General features: G+C 51.3%; 1 protein-coding gene across 2 annotated transcripts in view; it reads left to right on the top strand.

The window, feature by feature from the left end:
* The window catches only part of eml3 (EMAP like 3), an 88,794-nt gene that overhangs the window by 36,079 nt on the left and 31,689 nt on the right, over window positions 1-21,026 (top strand). Inside the window, exons 2-6 of one of the 2 annotated variants that reach the window (XM_078534912.1) lie at window positions 97-273; window positions 2,747-2,870; window positions 3,581-4,768; window positions 7,241-7,372; window positions 20,151-20,179. In XM_078534912.1, the coding sequence (XP_078391038.1) occupies window positions 97-273; window positions 2,747-2,870; window positions 3,581-4,768; window positions 7,241-7,372; window positions 20,151-20,179 (1,650 nt within the window). The remainder of the gene's footprint in view (window positions 1-96; window positions 274-2,746; window positions 2,871-3,580; window positions 4,769-7,240; window positions 7,373-20,150; window positions 20,180-21,026) is intronic. The other variant, XM_078534913.1, reaches the window with a different exon arrangement.

The following is a 21,026-nucleotide window of genomic DNA, read 5'->3' as shown; positions in this document are numbered from 1 at the left end:
TCCTTTGGCCCAGAGAAATTTGAGACATTGAGTTTGTGCAATATTTTGTCAGTGAGGTACTGATTAGATCTAACAAGTTGAGTCTCTCCCCTACAGACGACAGTGTGTCTGGAGTGAGCGAGTGGGATTACCAGGAGCGTCTGTCTCTTCTCGAACAACGGCTCCAGCAGCAGGAGGATGAGATTACGCTGCTGAAGTCTGCTCTTGCTGATGCTCTCCGACGCATCTGCTTCTACGACCAGCACTTCTCGATGCTGAAAGCCAGTCTCCCCGGTATGTTTCCAATTCCTCAACACCTCCCTTGGCCCGACTGTGGAGTTGGGGCTGGAGGCTGGGGTTGGTTTGGTTTCAGGGGTGGTTTTGTGGGGGTTGCAGGGTCTTTAGGTTGGTGGTGGTGGTGAATGGGGATGTTGTAAGGTTCAGGGAATGGGATTTTATTGGGGGGTGAGCTTTATGGGGAGGTGGGGTTCAGGGGTGGGGCTTGATGCGGTTTGGTCAGGGAGGGCGAGGTTTCAGGGTGTGGGTTTGATGGCGGGGGAGGGGTTTGATGGGATTGGGGGTCAGGGGAGGTGGGGTTGGAGTTGGGTTCTAGCAGCTGTTGAACAGGCCTCTGGAGTAGAATAAGCCATCCTGGGGATAACCCTGACTGAGGGACTGCCCAAGTGGAGGAGAAGGTGAGCAGTGATGATTTATAGAGCTGTTCAGGGGTAGGACTGAGAGGGGTGAGGGTGCGGGGGTCCTGGGATGATATGCCTGCACTTGGGGAGGAAGTTGTGGAGAGTTTGTGGGTTGGTCAATTTATAGCTGAGAAGGAAACTTCTGAAAGAGAGAGGGAGAGACAAAGGAGGTTGGGAATGGTGAGCTTGTCCAGGAGTGTGTGAGATATGTAATGATCTCTCTGTCTCTGTGTGTGTGTTTCTCTCGCTTGCTCTCTTTCTGGCTCCAACTCTCCCTCTTTCGCTCTCTCTCTCTCCCACCCCCCCCCACCCCCCACTCTCCCCATCCACCCCACACTCTCTCTCTCCCCTCCCCCTCCCCACTCTCCCCCCCCCACTCTCTCTCCCCCCACAACTCTCTCTCCCTCCCCAACTCTCTCTCTCCCCCCCCACTCTCTCTCTCCCCCCCCACTCTCTCTCCCCCCCACTCTCTCTCTCCCCCCCCCACTCTCTCTCTCCCCCCCCACTCTCTCTCTCCCCCCCCACTCTCTCTCTCCCCCCCCACTCTCTCTCTCCCCCCCCACTCTCTCTCTCCCCCCCCACTCTCTCTCTCCCCCCCCACTCTCTCTCTCCCCCCCCACTCTCTCTCCCCCCCCACTCTCTCTCTCCCCCCCCACTCTCTCTCTCCCCCCCCACTCTCTCTCTCCCCCCCCACTCTCTCTCTCCCCCCCCCCACTCTCTCTCCCCCCCCCACTCTCTCTCCCCCCCCACTCTCTCTCCCCCCCCACTCTCTCTCCCCCCCCACTCTCTCTCCCCCCCCACTCTCTCTCTCCCCCCCCACTCTCTCTCTCCCCCCCCCACTCTCTCTCCCCCCCACTCTCTCTCCCCCCCACTCTCTCTCCCCCCCCCACTCTCTCTCCCCCCCCACTCTCTCTCCCCCCCCACTCTCTCTCCCCCCCCACTCTCTCTCCCCCCCCACTCTCTCTCCCCCCCCACTCTCTCTCCCCCCCACTCTCTCTCCTCCCCCCCACTCTCTCTCCCCCCCCACTCTCTCTCCCCCCCCACTCTCTCTCCCCCCCCACTCTCTCTCCCCCCCCCACTCTCTCCCCCCCTCCCCCGCTCTCTCTCCCCTCCCCCGCTCTCTCTCCCCTCCCCCGCTCTCTCTCTCCCCTCCCCCGCTCTCTCTCCCCCCTCCCCGCTCTCTCTCCCCCTCCCCGCTCTCTCTCCCCCTCCCCGCTCTCTCTCCCCCTCCCCGCTCTCTCTCCCCCCTCCCCCGCTCTCTCCCCCCTCCCCCGCTCTCTCTCCCCCCTCCCCCGCTCTCTCTCCCCCCTCCCCCGCTCTCTCTCCCCCCTCCCCCGCTCTCTCTCCCCCCTCCCCCGCTCTCTCTCCCCCCTCCCCCGCTCTCTCTCCCCCCCTCCCCCGCTCTCTCTCCCCCTCCCCCCGCTCTCTCTCCCCCCTCCCCCGCTCTCTCTCCCCCCTCCCCCGCTCTCTCTCCCCCTCCCCCGCTCTCTCTCCCCCCTCCCCCGCTCTCTCTCCCCCCTCCCCGCTCTCTCTCCCCCTCCCCCGCTCTCTCTCCCCCCTCCCCCGCTCTCTCTCCCCCCTCCCCCGCTCTCTCTCCCCCCTCCCCCGCTCTCTCTCCCCCTCCCCGCTCTCTCTCCCCCTCCCCGCTCTCTCTCCCCCCCTCCCCCGCTCTCTCTCCCCCCTCCCCCTCTCTCTCCCCCCTCCCCCTCTCTCTCCCCCTCCCCCTCTCTCTCCCCCCTCTCTCTCTCTCTGCCTCTCTCTTTCTCTCTGCCTCTCTCTCTCTCTGCCTCTCTCTCTCTGCCTCTCTTCTCCCTCCTCTCTTTCTCTCTCTCTGACTGTCCTCTGTCCGTCTCTCTCTCTCTGACTCTGTCCGTCTCTCTCTCTGACTCTGTCCGTCTCTCTCTCTCTGACTCTGTCCGTCTCTCTCTCTCTGACTCTGTCCGTCTCTCTCTCTCTGACTCTGTCCGTCTCTCTCTCTCTGACTCTGTCCGTCTCTCTCTCTCTCTCACTCTGTCCATCTCTCTCTCTCTGACTCTGTCTGTCTCTCTCTGTTTGTCTCTCTCTTTCAGGAAACCCCACTTTACAAAGCACATTTTCTACCCAGGGTCCAATTGTGCGACCCAATGCGAAAAGGAGCCAGTCTCTGAGTTCTGCCTATGATTTGTCGCGTCACACTGGAGACCCCAGCACAAGGTACTGATTGTCTCCTGCCCTGTCAATCCATCTAGCCCATGCTCTCCATTTTGCCAGGGCTGATTTACACATGGTCCCAGCAGCTCCATTAGTTATTATCTAGCTGTGACCAAGAAATATAATGCATTAATATCAATCCCACTCCCTTATCCCCGTCCACGATCATTTTAAAGTGAGTAGTGTTCAGTGGAGGGAGTAAGAAACACAGCTTTTTAATGCTGCTGTGGTTTCTCCCCCAGCTGTTTGCTCCCAGCAGTGTCCAGGAGATTGAACTTTACTTCCCAGGACAATCCTGGAGAGTGGGCAACCCCCAGCCCATTTCAGGTGATTCTGTTGGGGGGGGGTAGTGCGGAGGGGGTCAGGTAGTCACAGGGCAGAAGAAAGACCCCCTCCCTGGTCAGTCGGCTATGCAAGGAGGTCCTCTCTCATGGCTAGTGGGGGGAGGGAGTGAGGTTAGCAGAATCCCAGAAGCCTGATCACTAATCCCTGCGGACAATGTTGGACTGTGATCTTAGTCCCTCTCCACCATCGAAACAAACCTGGTCTGTGAGGTATGCCCAGTGCCCTTGGAACCATGGACTGAGGAGTGTTTCACTATGTGAGAAGGCATTGGAGGGGATGGAGGGGTTGTGTGGTGGGGGGAAAGAGAGCTGTGAATTTGTGACTCATTTGTGTGTTTAATTTTTCTCTTTATCGTGTACCATCTGCAGTTGTACAGGCACAAAGGAAAGGAAAGCCCTGGGGATTGAGGCATTACACCGAGCACGTGTACAACACCCCAGGGGTCGGGCTGTACTGGGCGTGCGTACAGGGTCCCAGGAGTCGGAATCCACAGTCAGGAATTCTCCAAGCTCGCTAGTCCCTCAGTTCCTGTCCCACAATGAGCCTGATCGTCACCTGATCCAACCACACACCTCAGCTCGACAGTCTGCTGGAGTCCACGAGCAATCACTGGGGTGCCAAGTTGATGCAGCGAGCGCAGGATCTGAGCCTCCTGCACAGGCAGCTCAGCTTCAATTCGATGGTGAAAGCGGGTTCCAGCTTCGTGAAGGTGGCAAATTCCCAATCCACTGGGCAGAACCTGGAGTCCAACTCCAAACGGAAGCAAGTGACCACCAGCCTGTCCAGTTTTCTGTATCTTGTCTGAAGAATGAGTGGATGGGAATCCAGCTCCAACCTGCAGAAGCTCACATGGGAGACCAACGTTTACAAGGACCAGACGCCCTTCCAAGAACTGACAGCAACTCTGCCCTAGTAACTGCCCCTGAGGAAGTCCATCCTATCCCCCTGCTTCCACCTCAGCTTCCTGCCTCCCAGGACAGAGTTCAGCAATATTCTCAGTGTCCATTCCAACAGCTGCCCAATGGGATTGGAGAGCAGCAGGATAAGCAGTGGAGTCGGGGGCTTGCCCAGCAGGATCCCTGTCAGACCCCGTCAGAAGCTGTCACTCCTGTGGCTTCTCTGGCTGTGTCTGGGAGCCAGCCCAAGGCAGAGAACCTTTCTCAGTTCCAGCCAAGGCCGGAGGCAGCCCCTCATTCAGGTTTTGGTCTGAACCAGCTGAAAGATGAATTCTGTGCTGCGGTGATCAGTACAAATGGATCTGAATATTTGCAACAAGAGCACTCAACACTTCCCACAGCCAGTCCAGATTCAGCTCGAGACCTACCAACAGCTGATGGATTTCCCTCAGCAGCCAGCCTCGATGTATCTCAGACTCCACATCAAACACAGTCAGTCCTGGTGACCAAGGTTTTGACGCATCCCCAGGGAAGTCTGGAGGAGCTGGATATTCAACCTCAGGCCCTTCGCAGTGTGAGCCAAGCTGCCCAGCAGAGCCCAAAGAACGGTGTCTCCTTATCACCTCCTGTGTCTGCCTCTGCTCTCAACAAGAAAGTTCTGTGCGTTGGATTTTAGCTGTAGTGTTAAATGTGTGGGTTGGCTCTCTAGGATTGCTGTATGATTGGGTGACCACTAAACCCCTTCAACCATGCCCCCTCCCCACCAGAGCCACTGTCACTCAGAAAATTTCAAATGTCTTAAAAGTTTTTCTTCCTGCAGAAGATTTTCTTTCATCTGTAAAATTCCCCAAACCTTTTTCCCCATCGATTCATCATAGTTCACAAACAGCTATTTGCAATCCAACATTGAGGGATCTAAGATGGTTTGATGCTGGATTTGGAGTAATCCTATTATAGTGTCAGCTTCCATCAGTGTACCGTATTCTGGATTAATTCCAGATGTGACGCTGGAGGCCCATGTGAGCCTTTGGTTGAAGGTTGTAGCAGGTCCAAGTGTGGTCCTCTTGTAATCAAGCCATCTTGGTGTTGGAATTAACACTTTAGGTTGCAGCTACCTGTCCTGAGTGAAATGAATTTGGGACAATCCCAATCTCAGTTTAGGTCCTGGCATGCTGGTACCATTTTATAATGCACAGAATGAGTGCTGCATTTGGCTGCACCAATCACTCCACAGCAAGGAAACTTGCCTGGGATGTGGGTGTCACTGGCAAGGCCAGCATTTTGTTGCCCATCCCTAATTGCCCTTGAACTGCTAGGCTATTTCAGAGGGCAGTTAAGAGTCAATCACATTGCTGTGGGTCTGGAGTCATATGTAGGCCAGACCGTGTAAGGATGGCAGATTTCCTTCCCTGAAGGTCATTAGTGAACCAGATGGGCTTTTACAACAATCAACAATGGTTTCATGGTCACCATTGCTGAGACTAGCTTTATATTCCAGACTTTGTATTAACTGAATTTAAATTCCACCAATAGCCATGGTGGGATTTGAACCCATGTCCCTAGAGCATTAGCCTGGGTCTCAGGAGTACTAGTTCAGTGACATTGCCACGACACTCCTGTCTCCCTGTGCTTTAGTACATTTGAGAGAGGCAATAAGATGGGATATAAATACAAGTCAGTCTTTCAGTCCTTTTTAAGATATGAGGACTCCACAAGTTCCTTCTCACTCTGCCTTTAAGTTCCTTTGGGAGGCTTTGGGTGTATATCTAATTGGGGACTGTCTCTATTGGACACACAGTTGAAAATCTCACCTTCTTTCAGGAGGATCATTCTGCCCTACCTTGATTTTGGTGTGAGGTGGGATAATTAAGGAAGATTTACATGTGTGCCTATCAGATGGGTCATGAGTACCTAAGGAGAAGTGATCCATTCATTGAAATGGTCAGAGTACCAAGACTGCCTGAAGTGATGATGTCAAGCACCTCTAGATAAGGGAAGTAAAGATTGGCATTGAAAAGAAACATTTCCTGAGCTTCGCAGTTAGTTTACTTTTGGGCACGTCAGTCTGGGGGAATGGGAGGGTTATACTATTTCCAGTAGGGTCTACTCCTCTGAGTTGAGTTGGGGTAGGAGTTGGGGAGATTGAGTAATAACTGGGGCCATGTCCCTGGACTGATTTGGTACTAACAGCAAGTAGAGGCTTCTGTTCACCAACATTGACATCCAATAACCTCAATTAGGTAGGAATCCCACTAAAACTTTCATCATCCAATCAGTTCCAATCGATACTAGGTCCCAGAAACTGGAGAATTGGAAATAAGAGTGAATATAAGGCATCTCATTGGAAGAGTCTGAACAGAACTCGGAGCAACTGATTTGGAGAATCCTGGCCAGTACTCCACCCTTGGCTGGTTTTATTGTGTCAAGATATCTTACACCTTTGAACTTGTTTCTTTACTAACTTCTAACCCCATTAAAACGATGGTTGATCGAGGTGTGTGACTAATGCATGTCAAATTCCAATCACTTCTTCTGAATCAAAACCTAATCAAACCCTGTCTGCGTTTGGGGAAAATGGAGTGATCTTCGCCTAAACTAATGGGGATGATGTCCTGGGGCTTACTCCAGGAGAAACACAGCAAGCATCAAAAATCATTCCCACTTTTTCACAGAGATGTTCTAGATTGGAGGGCAGCATCCTATGTGTCTGTGCAGTAAGCTGGACATGTTGGGGAGCCTGGCTTCACCTGGTCAAGGTGTGCAAGGATTGGATTGGGATAGAGAGGTGAATGATTTGCTGCTCCATCTCGCAGGGATTGTCGAGTATTTGCTGTGAAAATTGAGAGTGAGCCTTGCTAAAACCTCCATTCTCTACAAACCGAGGGCAACATAATTCACTAACAATCCAGGAGTGTGGGTGTGCTATAGCTCGATGTGTCATGAGCTGAGGGGTGGTCCGGACATCACTCTTGTGTTTCATGGTGTATTGAGCTTGTTTCTCTCTATCCTAACCCCAGCAACACCTCTCTGTAACCTGGACGTCTAGCTTCTAATGCATGGATCTCCTCCCTGTTCACTCATCCTCCCTTCTTGCCTTTGATCTTAACCACTCTTTTTCAAATTTTTTTTTAGTTTACGACGCTGCAGTACATCAGATAAACTCGGGGCTCTGCGCGATGGGAGTGCAGAGAACGGAAAACCCAAACTTGCAAGGAAATCTGCCTCCTCCCTGAATTTGCTGACAAAATCCAGGAATGCAGACAGGTCAGTGTCTTAGATAATTCCCCATTTTTTCTCTTGCGCTTTTTCCAGATCTCTGAACTCTCCTTGCTGCCCCTTTCTCTCACATTCTGCTTCCCCCTGTGGCCTGCCTGTCTCCCTCGGCCCCCTCTGACCTGCCTGCCTGTCTCCCTCGGCCCCCTCTGACCTGTCCCTCTTTCGCACCCCTCCCCCTTCCCCCACTCCTCCTTGTCTGCATTCCTGTCTCCTCACTCTGGGCTCCCCCAGTGCACCTCCCTCCCCCCACCCTTCCCCCACATTGTAGGCTGTGTGTCTCTCTTGTTGAGAGAAGTCTTTGGCTTGTGAGCCTGGGCTGATCATTCCTGTTTGGAAACAGTCAGAATCTCGTCACAGCCAGCTTTAAAACACATTAAGGGTTTTATTTCTAAATGACAAATGGTGATTGGTTTGATGAAGAAAGCTGCCATTATTTCATCACAGCTACTGATGAAATTCTTCAGCTTCTGAATGGTTGATGTGGACACTGGGCCTGAATTGAACACAATCTAACTGTGGAGGTTTCTTTGGAAAAATGAACTAATTGTGCAAGAGAAACACTCCATTCAGAATTGACCTTTCCCTGAATATGTACTGAGCTATTAAAATTTTTATCCTCTGACTTTGATTTTGGATGGCAGCAGACTGTGGTGAGCTGGATCCCCACAGTACTGGATGTCTTCTGGTTTAAAATCCCCCCGTATAGCATTCACGTAAGTGTGTGCTCTACACGGGTGGCTGGGTAATGATCTGGAAGCGCAATCCTAGCTGGTTTTCCCCAGCAATGCATGACTCCTTTCCCCATCCCCACCTCACCCCATCCCCACCACCAACTACCAACCACCAACCATTGCTAGTCCAAGGATACAGAGTCCTCATCACTGCCGGGCACCACTTGCTGGGTCAGCTGTAGCTCAATCAGTCTGTCTTCCCCAATCCTCCACCTTGAAACAGAAGGTATACCATCACTTTCTCAAGGGCAATTAGGGATGGGCAATAAATGCTGGCCCAGCCAGCGACACCCACATTCAATGAATGAATTTTAAAAACTAGGTTAATTTGAAAATGCCCCATTTATCTCTACCCTGTTTTCTCTCTCCTTTTTTAAACAGTGGTGCTATATTTGCTAACTTCCAATCTGCTGGGACATTTGGAAAATCATAACCAGTGTATCCATTGTCCCAAATGCGACCTCTTTTAGAGCCCTAAGATGTAGGGCATTAGGTCCTGGGGATTGGTCAGCTCCCAGAGGAGAGTGTGAGGAGGACCTTGGGACAGGCAGTCAGCAGCACCTTGAGTAGATGTGTGAGAGGAGGACCCTGGGACAGGCAGCCAGCAGCACCTAGAGGAGAGAGAGAGAGGAGGACCATGGGACAGACAATCCGCAGCACCTATAGGAGAGTGTGAGAGGAGGACCCTGGGACAGGCAGCCAGCAGCACCTAGAGGAGAGTGAGAGAGGAGGACCCTGGGACAGGCAGTCAGCAGCACCTAGAGGAGAGTGAGAGAGGAGGACCCTGGGACAGGCAGTCAGCAGCACCTAGAGGAGAGTGAGAGAGGAGGACCCTGGGACAGGCAGCAGCACCTAGAGGAGAGTGAGAGAGGAGGACCCTGGGACAGGCAGTCAGCACGGGAACGTGAGGTGATGGTGCATGTGTACAACCCCTTCGTCCCTGTCGCCGACGTGGTCACCTTCCTCACCAGGTACTTCGATAAGGTGGGGAGCGGCACTGAGATTCGAGACGACTTGGGGATCTGGACAGGCAAACGCCTGTTTAAGGTCACGCTAAAGACCGATGGTAAGGGAGCCATTTTCCACCCTCCTTCCAGTTTCGCTATCGGGGGAAACCGTGGCTACCTGGTCTACGCTGGGCAACCCAAGCATTGTCGCTCATGCGGCAAGGCTGGTCATGTGGCGGCCAACTGCAGCGCCTCCCTCTGCAAGATCTGCAAACAGGAAGGGCACCAGACAAAAGACTGCAAACAGGCCAAGTGCTGCAACCTGTGTGGCGAGGCAAGTCACCTCTACAGGACCTGCCCCAAACGCTGCCGTACTTACGCACAGGCAGCCAAAGCCGACCACGGGGAAGCAGAAGGAATGTTCCGTGTCACTCCAACCACCAAGGCCCCCAGGGAGCTCAACGGGACAAAGGAGGACACAGAGAGAGACAAGGTGGAGAAAGAGATTGAGGCAACAGAGAGCCAATCAACAGCACTACCCCCTGAACCTTCCAGTCCTCAGGACAGCGAATCAATGGAGGAGGAGGCAGCAGTGGAAAAGCAGCAGGGGGAGTGGCGGACGGTGAAGAACAAGAAAAGTAAGAGGGAGCGAAGAAGAAGCAAAGGCGTTTCCCAGAGAAGCGGCAAGAGGCGTCTCCCATCCGACACGGATGACAAGGGCAGCAGCTCTTCGGATGAGGAAGTGCCAGAGCGGCACCGACAGAAGAGGCGGCAAAGCTCCAGGGCGTTGGAGGACGAGACACCCGAGCTCCAGAAAATTGGAGACAACAAGGAGCCCAGCGCACCCCAACTTGGCCTGCAACCTGAGGAGGCCAGTGCACCACAGCCCCTGGAATCTGGGAGCAGTGAGGCAATCATCGCACCCCAGCTCCAGGAAGCCGGGAACAGCAACCCCCCAGAGGGGGTGAGTTTTGGAGAAGCTTCTCCAGCAAAGGTCATCTCAAAATCCGCTCACTACGTGAACCTCCAGATGCCACTGGAGCAGAACACGGCCAAGGAGATCTACCTCAGCCCATCCAAAGTGAAGGAATTTGAGCTCACTACGGGTATGAAGGAGCAGACTAAAGGTCTGGGACTCTCAGAGACAGTGGGTTTGGTAGGAGAATAAATGCTTTAATATGGGTTTAAAGATTGTATCCATAAATGTGCGTAGCATTAAATCTACTACGCGATGTGTTGCGACCTTGGACTACCTAGCCAAGGTCAAAGCTGACCTGTTGTTTCTGCAGGAGTGTGCGATACCGCACCTCAGCTCCTACAGGCAATGGTCACGATGGTGGCCCCACGGGCCATCGATCTGGTCGGGCGGAAACGACTCTCGTTCCTCCGGCCTGGGTATTCTGCTGCGGGGAGGCAACTTCACCGTCTCCGAGGTCAAGGAGGTGGTGGGCGGGCGACTCCTGGTAGCAGACGTAATGTACAAGAACGCTCCACTCCGGTTAATTAACGTGTACGGCCCGGCACAAGGGGCTGAGCGGCTGGAGGTTTTTCAGCAGCTCCCACTGCTGCTGGCGACCTCCAGGCCGGTCATTCTGGGCGGGGACTTCAACTGCATCATCGATGCGGCTGGACGATCCGGCAGGGCCGGAAGCAGATTGGACGCTACGTCCAGATCCCTGATGGAAACAGTTAAGGATGCCAAGCTGCACGACGTCTTCAGCAACCCTGCAGACGGAGCGCAGCGTAGATACACCTGGTCGCGGCCAGACGGGTCCATTCGTTCCAGGATAGACTTCCTGTTTGTGTCCCGTGCATTCACAGTCAGATCCACCAACGTCAAGCCGGTGTTCTTCTCTGACCACTGCCTCCTACTGGCGGACTGCCACTTGGAGGAAGACCTGAGGGTGGGCAGGGGGGCATGGAAGCTAAATGTGCAACTGCTGACCCCAGAGAACATCGAGGAGCTCAAGAGGGATTACAAAGGTTGGAGAACCGTGAAACCCCTCTTTGAGTCCCTGACACACTGGTGGGAAGTGATCAAGGGAAGCATCAAGAGGTTTTTCATCCTCAAAGGCACCCAGAAAGCTAGAAAGGAACAGAGGGAAATGTCCCGACTCCAGGAAAAGATGCAGAATCTGCTCCGGCTGCGGTCGATGGGGGTCGATGTCAAGGAGGAGCTCCAAGAGGTGAAGGGCCAGCAAGCCTCGCACTTTGCCTCGGAGGCCTCCAAGATCATCTTCCGTTCCAGAGTCCGCTCCGTGGAGCAGGATGAGACGTGCTCACGTTTCTTCTTCCAAAAGGTACACAGAGAGCGCTCTGTGATCAGCAGCCTGAAGGAAGAAGACGGCTCAGTAAAGTCATCACGGTCCGACATTCTGAGGATCAGCAAATCCTTTTATGCCGGACTGTATGACGTGAAGCCCACGGACAGCACGGCCTCCCAGTCCTTCCTGTCCTCTATCACGGAGGTCCTAGACCACAGTACGCGGCAGAGCCTAGACAAACCGCTAACTCCTGACGAACTGACTAAGGCCCTCGAGTCCTTCGAGAAGAGTAAAACCCCCGGAAGCGACGGCCTGCCGGCGGAGTTGTATTCGGCTCTGTGGGACTTGATCGGCCCAGACCTGCTAGAAGTGTACGAGAGTATGCTCCTGGCCGGCAGCATGTCAGAATCCATGAGGAAAGGCATCATCACCCTCATCTACAAGCACAAGGGGGAAAGGGAGGAAATTAGAAATTGGCGACCCATTTCACTGTTGAATATGGACTATAAGATTCTGTCCAAGGTCATCGCCAACCGGGTCAAATCCGCTCTGGAATTGGTGATTCACCCTGACCAGACCTGCTCTGTGCCAGGCAGGAAGATCTCTGACAGCCTGGCGCTGCTCAGGGATACGATTGCCTATGTACAGGACAGGGGTGTGGATACCTGCCTCATCAGCTTGGATCAGGAGAAGGCCTTTGACAGAATATCGCACACCTACATGGGGGATGTGCTCTCCAAAATGGGCTTTGGGGAGGGAATTCGAAATTGGATCCAACTGCTCTACACTAACATCAGTAGCGCAGTCTCAATCAATGGGTGGGAAACAGATAGCTTTCCGATTAAATCTGGAGTCAGGCAGGGCTGCCCTCTCTCGCCTGTCCTTTTTGTGTGCTGCATAGAACCCTTTGCCGAGTCCATCAGGAAGGATCCGGGCATAAGAGGAGTGACGATCCCAGGCAGTGGAGGCACTCAGGTAAAAGCCTCCCTGTACATGGACGACGTCGCCGTCTTCTGCTCGGATCCGCTGTCGGTGCGCAGACTGATGCACGTCTGCGACCAGTTCGAACTGGCCTCGGGAGCCAAGGTAAATCGTGGGAAGAGCGAGGCCATGTTCTTTGGGAACTGGGCTGACCGATCCTTTGTCCCCTTCACTGTCAGGGCTGACGGCCTGAAGGTGCTGGGGATATGGTTCGGAGGGACCGGGGCATGCGTTAGAAACTGGAAGGAGCGAGTGGCTATGGTGAAAAGGAAACTGGGCATGTGGGAGCGACGCTCCCTCTCCATTGCGGGTAAGAACCTGGTCATCAGGTGTGAGGTACTCTCGCTGTTGCTGTACGTGGCGCAGGTCTGGCCCATTCCACACTCCTGCGCGATGGCGATCACTCGAGCCATCTTCCGCTTTATCTGGAGGTCGAAAATGGATCGTGTCTGCAGGGACGCGATGTACAAGCCTCTAGATAAAGGGGGAAAAAACGTGCCCAACATCGCCCTCATACTGATGGCCACCTTTGTGTGCGGCTGCATCAAGCGGTGCGTAGACCCTCAGTACGCAAACACCAAGTGTCACTACGTGCTGAGGTTCTACCTGTCCCCGGTGTTGCGAAGGATGGGTCTGGCCACGCTGCCGCGGAACGCTCCAAGTAGTTGGACCGTGCCGTACCACCTGTCCCTGGTGGAAAAATTTATGCAGAAAAACACCTTTGACCACAAGTCCATCAGGCAGTGGTCAGCACGTAACGTCCTAGAGGCCCTGAGGGATAAGGAGAGGGTGGACCCTGTGGGATGGTTCCCCGAGCAGACTGTCAAAGTCATTTGGCAGAATGCCTCATCGCCAGAACTTTCCAACAAGCACCAAGACGTAGCTTGGCTGGTGGTGAGAAAGGCCCTCCCCGTCAGATCCTTCCTACACGCCAGGAGTCTCACCCCCTCTGCACGATGCCCTCGAGGTGGCTGTGGTGGGGAAGAGACCGTTGTTCACCTCCTTGTGGATTGTGCCTTTGCAAAGAAAGTCTGGAGAGAGATGCAGTGGTTGCTGTCGAGGTTCATCCCGAGCAGTTCTGTGACACAGGACTCTGTGCTCTACGGGCTGTTCCCAGGGACACACACCGAGACAAACATCAACTGCAGCTGGAGGATCATCAACTCGGTGAAAGAGGCGCTTTGGTCTGCCCGAAACTTGTTGGTCTTCCAGCACAAAGATTTGTCCCCGACCGATTGTTGCGGACTGGCACAATCCAAAGTCCAGGACTACGTGCTGAGGGACGCACTAAAGCTTGGGGCAGCTGCCGCAAAGGCGCAATGGGGAAGGGTCGCTGTCTAAGACCTTTCTACCACAGCGCACCGAGAGACTGGGAACTGTTTAGAGCCCCTCGGGCTGTACAGATCAAAATGAAAGGCTGTAAATGACTGTAATATTGTTTGTACTGATGCACCTGGTGATACATTTTGTAAAAGTTTAACCTGGATTGTACCCTTGTAATGTTGTTTTTGAAATGGTTTTGAATGTGATTGAAGATTTTTATGAATAAAGTATATTTTTACAAAAAAAAAAAAAAACCTAGAGGAGAGTGAGAGAGGAGGACCCTGGGACAGGCAGTCAGCAGCACCTAGAGGAGAGTGAGAGAGGAGGACCCTGGGACAGGCAGTCAGCAGCACTTAGAGGAGAGTGCAAGAGGAGGACCCTGGGACAGGCAGTCAGCAGCACCTAGAGGAGAGTGAGAGAGGAGGACCCTGGGACAGGCAGTCAGCAGCACTTAGAGGAGAGTGCAAGATGGTTGGCGATGTGTTGCAGCTGTAGTATGTGGGGACTGGTGGATGCCGGCGCGATCCATGGTGACCACATCTGCAACAAGTGTTGGCTGCTTGAGGAACTTCGGCTCAGAGTTGATGAGCTGGAGTCCGAGCTGTGGACGCTGCAACACATCAGGGAGGGGAAGTTACCTGGACACTGTGTTTCAGGAGACAGTCACACCCCTTAGATTAATTACATCAAATTTGGACTGTGGACCGAGGAGGGTGTGACTGCGAGTGAGGCGGATATGGGGATCCAGAATTTAGCTTCAGAGGAACCTTCACCCAGTGCCCTTGTCCAATCGGTACGAGGTTCTTGCTCCCGGTGTGGATGGGGGCACAGACTGTAGGGAGGATGAGCAAACTGACCACAGCACCATGGTACAGAGCGTCATTCAAGTGGAGGGAGAAAAGAGAAATGTAGTCATAATAGGGGAGAGCATAGTTAGGGGAATAGATACTGTCCTTTGCAGCAAAGACAGAGAGTCCTGAGGGCTGTGTTGCCTACCTGGTGCCAAGGTTAAGGGCATCTCTTCTGGGCTGGAGAGGAACTTGGAGTGGGAGGGGAAGGATCTAGTTGTTGTGGTCCACGTAGGTATCAATGACATAGGTAGGACTAGGAAAGAGGTTCTGCTGAGGGACTACGAGCAGCTCGGGGATAAATTAAAAAGCAGAACCACAAAGGTAATAATCTCCAGATTACTACCTACCTGAGCCACATGCAAATTGGCGTAGGGTAAAGAAGATTAGAGAGGTAAATGTGTGGCTCCAAGATTGGTGTGGGAGAAATGGGCTCTGATTCATGGGGCACTGGCACCAGTACTGGGGAAGGAGAGAGCTGTTCTGTTGGGACAGGCTTCATTTGAACCATGTTGGGACCAGTGTCCTGGCAAATTGTATAACTAGGGTTGTAGATAGGACTTTAAACTAATTAGTGTGGGGAGAGGGTTCAATTGAAGGGAAGTTTAAAAAATCAAAAAGAAACCAGCGCGCAGAGGTGCAGGGCAGTGGAGAGGCGCAGGGCAGTGGAGAGGCGCAGGGCAGTGGAGAGGCGCAGGGCAGTGGAGAGGCGCAGGGCAGTGGAGAGGCGCAGGGCAGTGGAGAGGCGCAGGGCAGTGGAGAGGCGCAGGGCAGTGGAGAGGCGCAGGGCAGTGGAGAGGCGCAGGGCAGTGGAGAGGCGCAGGGCAGTGGAGAGGCGCAGGGCAGTGGAGAGGCGCAGGGCAGTGGAGAGGCGCAGGGCAGTGGAGAGGCGCAGGGCAGTGGAGAGGCGCAGGGCAGTGGAGAGGCGCAGGGCAGTGGAGAGGCGCAGGGTAGTGCAGAGGTGAACGATAATCAAAGTGTGACAGGAAGGGGCAGAAAATATAAGCAGAAGAGTGCAACAGAAATCAGAACCAGAATGAGTAATGATGGTAAAAAGTCAAAGCTTAAAGCTCTTTATCTGAATGAGTGCAGCATTTGTAACAAGATAGATGAGTTGACGGCACAAATAGAAATAAATGAATATGACTTGATAGCTATTACAGAGATGTGGTTGCAGGATGACAAAGACTGGAAACTCAATTTTCAAGGGTATTCAACGTTATGGGAAAATAGGCAGAAGGGAAAAGGAGGTGGGGTAGCTTTGTTAATAAAGGAACATATCAGTACAGTGATGAGTAGTGATATAGGTGCAATAGATTGTGATGTGGAATCAGTTTGGGTGGAAATAAGGAATAGCAAGGGGAAGAAGTCACGGGCGGGAGTCATCTATAGGCCCCCAAAGAGCTGCCTCGTTGTAGGACAAAGTATAAATCGGGAAATAATGGAGGCATGTAAGAAAGGTGCTACAATTGTCATGGGTGATTTTAAATCTGCATGTTGACTGGACAAATCAGGTTGACAGGGGTAACATGGAAGACAAATTTGTAGAAAGCATCAGGGATTGTTTCTTAGGTTCTGCAATGTATTGCACTATCTGGGAACAGGCTATTTTAGATTTAGTAATGTGTGATGAGGTGGGATTAATAAAGACCTCGTAGTTAAGGATCCTCTCGGGGGTAGCGATCACAACATGGTAGAATTTCAAATTCAGTTTGAGGGTGAGCAACTCGGGTCTCAAACCAGTGTCCTCAACTTAAATAAGGGCAATTACAGAGGTATGAAGAAAGAGTTGTCTAAAGTGGGCTGGGAAAATAGACTAAGGAGAAGGTCAGTGGATGAGCAGTAGCAGACATTCAAGCAGATATTTCATAATGCTCAGCAAAAATTTATCCCGGTCAAAAAGAAGGACTCGATAAGAATGATGAACCACCCGTGGTTAACAAAGGTGGTCAAGGAGAATATCCAGTCAAAAACTAAGGCATACAAAGTGGTGAAAAGTAGTGGTGGACCAGAGGATTGGGATTTTTTTTTGGAACCAGCAGCGGATGACTAAAAAGCAAATAAAGCAGGAGAAAATTGATTATGAAAGTAAACTGGCAAGAAATATAAAAGCAACCAGCAGGAGCTTCTACGGGTATATAAAAAGAGAGTGACTCAAGCGAGCGTGGGGACCCTTGGAGGATGTGACTGGAGAATTGATAACGGGAAACAGGGAAATGGCAGATAATTTAAACCAATATTTTGCATTGGTCTTCACGGTGGAGGACACTATAAACATTCCAAAAATATCAGATAGACAAGGAGCTAATGGCAGGAAAGATCTTGTAACAATTTCTATCACGAGGGACAAAGTATTTGAGAAATTAATGGGACTAAAGGCAGACAAGTCTCCAGGACCTGATGGCCTGCATCCAAGGGTTTTAAAGGAAGTAGCTGCAGAGATAGTGGAGGCATTGGTCGAAATATTCCAGAACTCACTGGATTCCGGGAGGGTCCCAGCAGATTGGAAAACCACTAATGTGACGTCCCTGTTCAAGAAGGGAGGGAGACAACAAGCAGGGAACTATAGGCCAGTCAGCCTAACATCTGTGGTTGAGGAAATGTTAGAGTCCATTATCAAAGAAGAAATAGCAGGACATTTAGAAAAGCTTAACGCAATCAAACAGAGTCAACATGGTTTTGTGAAAGGGAAATCGTGTTTGACAAATTTGCCAGAGCTCTTTGAGGATATAACAAGCAGAGTTGATAAAAGGGAACCGGTAGATGGAGTGTATTTGGATTTCCAGAAGGCATTCGATAAGGTGCCACATAAAAGGTTATTGCACAAGATAGGAGCTCACGGTATTGGGGGTAATGTATTAGCATGGATTGAGGATTGGTTAACACACAAGACAGAATCAGGATTAATGGGTCTTTTTCAGGTTGGAAAGACGTAACTAGTGGAGTGCCACAAGGATCAGTCCTAGGGCCTCAATTATTTACTATCTATATTAGTGACTTGGAGGAGGGGGCAGAGTTTAATGTATCCAAATTTACTGACGATACAAAAATAGGTGGGAGGGCATGTTGTGATGAGGACATAAGAAATTTGCAAGGGGATATAGACAGGTTGAGTAAGTGGGCAAAAACTTGGCAGATGGAGTTTAATGTAGGAAAGTGAGGTCATGCACTTTGGTAGGAAGAATCAAAAGGCAGACTATTATTTAAATGGAGAGAGACTCCAAAAAAGTGCAGCACAGAGGGATCTGGGTGTTCTTGTGCATGAAACACAAAAAGTTAGCATGTAGGTGCAGCAAGTAATTAACAAGGCAAATAGAATTTTGGCCTGTATTGCTAGGGGGTTGGTGATTAAAAATAGGGAAGCCTTGATACTACTGTACAGGGTGTTGGTGAGGCCGCATCTGGAGTACTGTGTACAGCTTTGGTTCCCGTATTTAAGAAAGGATTTACTGACATTGGAAGCAGTTCAAAAGACATTCACTAGGCTGATTCCTGGGGTTGACTTATCTAGAACAGCTAAACAGGTTAGGCCTTTATTCATTAGAGATTAGAAGAACGAGGGGTGATCTTATTGAAACCTACAAGATTCTGAGGGGGCTTGACAGGGTAGATGTTGAGAATATGTTTCCACTAGTGAAGGAATCTCCAACTAGGGGACATAGTTACAGAATAAGGGGACACTCATTTAAAACTGAGATGCGAAGGAATTTCTTCTCTCAGAGGGTGGGGAATGTCTGGAATTCTCTACTCCAGAGAATTGTGGAGGCTAGGTCAACAAAAGTATTTAAAGAGGAGGTAGATAGATTTTTGAAATATCGGAGTGTTGAGGGCTATGAGGAGCTGGCACGAAAGAGGAGTTGAGGCCTGGGGCAGATCAGCCATGATCTTATTGAATGGCGGGGCAGGCTTGAGGGGCTACAGGGATCAGTGCTGGGGCCTAAATTATTTACAATATATGTTAATGACTTGGATGAGGGAAATGTATGTACTATTGCCAAGATGACACAAAAATAGGTGGGAAGGCAAGTGATAAGAATGACTCAAGGAATCTACAGAGGGATATAGGCAGGTTAAATAAGTTGGCAAAAACTCAGCAGATGGAATAGAATATGGGAAAATGTGAGGTTATGCACATTGGCAGGAAGAATAGTGGAGCTGAATATTATTTAAATGGGGAAAGACTGCAGAAAGCTGCAGCACAGAGGGATTTGAGAGTTCTTATGCATGAATCCCAAAAAGCTGACATACAAGTTCAACAGGTAATAGGTAAGGCAAATGGAATGTTGGACTTTATTTCTAAGTGAGTGGAGTGTAAAAATAGGGAAGTCTTGCTAAAACTATAGCTAGTTAGACTGCACCTAGAATACTTATAGAGGTCTACAGCACAGAAAAAGGCCCTTCGGCCCATCGACTTTGTGCCGGTAAAACAAGTACCTAACTATTCTAATCCTGTTTTCCAGCACTAGGCCCATAGCCTTGTATGCCATGGCATCGCAAGTGCACATCCAAATATTTCTTAAATGTTATGAGGATTTCTGCCTCTACCACCCTTCCAGGCAGTGAGTTCCAGATTCCCACCACCCTCTGGGTGAAAAAATTCTTCCTCACATCCCCTCTAAACCTCCTGCCCCTTACCTTAAACCTTCTGGTTATTGATCCCTCCACCAAGGGGAAAAGTTCCTTCCTGTCTACCCTATCTATGCCCCTCATAATTTTATACACCTCAGTTCTGTCCCCCTCAATCTCCTTTGCTCCAGGGAAAATAACCCCAGTCTATCCAATCTCTCCTCATAACTAAAACTCTCCAGCCCAGGCAGCATCCTGCTAAATCTCCTCTGCACTCTCTCTGGTGCAATCTCTGTGAACAGTTTTGGTCCCCTTATCTAGGGAAAGATATACTGGCATTAAAGGCAGTCCAGAGAAGGTTCACTAGGTTGATCCTGGGGATGAGGGATTTTCTTATGAGGAGAGGTTGAGCCTGTACTCATTGGAGTTTAGAAGAATGAGAGGTGACCTTATTGAAACATAAAAGATTCTTTGGGGGCTTGACAGGGTAGATGCTGAGAGGTTGTTTTCCCTTGTGGGAGAGTCTAGGACCAGAGGGCATAATCTCAGAGTAAGGGGGTGCCCGTTTAAAACAGAGATGAGGAGGAATTTCTTCTGTCAGAGGGTAGTGAATCTGTGGAATTCTTTACCACAGAACGGTATAGAGGCTGGGTCATTGAGTATATTCAAGGCTGAGATAGACAGATTTTTAATCGGTAAGGGAATCAAGGGTTATGGGGAAAAGGCAGGAAAGTGGAGTTGAAGATTCAGATCAGCCATGATCTCATTGAATGGCGGAGCAGACTCAATGGGCTGAATGGCGGAGCAGACTCAATGGGCTGAATGGCCTACTTCTGCTCCTAAGTCTTATAGTCTTATGGCCAAATAGCCTTCTCCTGCTCCTATTTCTTATGTTCTTATGTTTATTCCCTTAAGTTTCTCCAATACTTCTAATGCTCACTGTTATTAGCCCGTTAATTACCCCCTATTTCTGCAATGTAATCTGTTTCCTCTATTGTAAACATAGGCACAAGACATTTGTTCAACATCTCTGCCATTCCTCATTCCCCATCGTTTCTTATGTCGATGTCCTGTACTAACCTGTGCCTCTCTTTTCTCTTCTGCAGCCGAGCCAAGGATCCATTCCAGAGTCCAGGTATGAATCAGGAGCTGGCTGGACACCGCGATGGGTCTGTCCTGCAGGAAGGAATGTTAGCTTCACCTGCAACTGACATAACACAGGCGGAAACCTATCACAGTGGGAGGGCCGAAGGCAGTGGGGTTTGGGGAGGGAGGCGATGGGGTTGGGGGAGAGAGGGAGCGGGGTCGGGGGGAGGGAGGCAGTGGGTTGGGGGACAGAGGCGATGGAGTCTGGGTGAGAGGCAGTGGGGTTGCGGGTAGGCAATGCAGTTGGGGGTCAGGGGAGAGAGGCAGTGGGGTTGGGGGAGAGATGATGGAGTCAGGGGTCCCGGGATAGTTGGTAGGGTCAGCGGTTGGTGGTCATACTGATGGAGTCGTGCTGACCTTCAAATCCCACACCCTATCAAAACAGCATGTGGAGCCACAGCAAGGAACCTGTCAGATAACTGGGCAGAAATCCATTTTAAATCTTCACACTTGATGTAACCTGTATCTGCCTCCTGCCCTCAGAATGTGCCACACTCCCTACTCGTATTGCCAAGAGCAGTATAATGAGAGGGACCTCCCAGTGTCTGGGAGGTAAATATCGAGCCACAATGAGTTTAAACTATTGCTGTGTTTCTCCACACAGGCTTTCTCCTCATTGTTTCCCTTCCTTTGCTCAGAATCTAAACAAGGCAGGGAGAACTGCTGCTTCATGTCAACGATGCAGCTGCACTAGGAGCTGAGCAGGAGCTGGCTAGACACACAGTTGGCCTCCGTGCTGGCTGTAAAGTATTTGTTTATACTGTACTGTATTTAGGGGTCAGTACCCTGTGCCCTCAGAACATCTCACTGCTGGCTGTGTGTTTGTAGTCCATGGT

The sequence above is a fragment of the Cetorhinus maximus genome, unplaced genomic scaffold (assembly GCF_964194155.1).
Source record: "Cetorhinus maximus unplaced genomic scaffold, sCetMax3.hap1.1 HAP1_SCAFFOLD_140, whole genome shotgun sequence".
NCBI lineage: Eukaryota > Metazoa > Chordata > Chondrichthyes > Lamniformes > Cetorhinidae > Cetorhinus > Cetorhinus maximus.
This window is presented reverse-complemented; position numbering and strand designations above follow the sequence as displayed.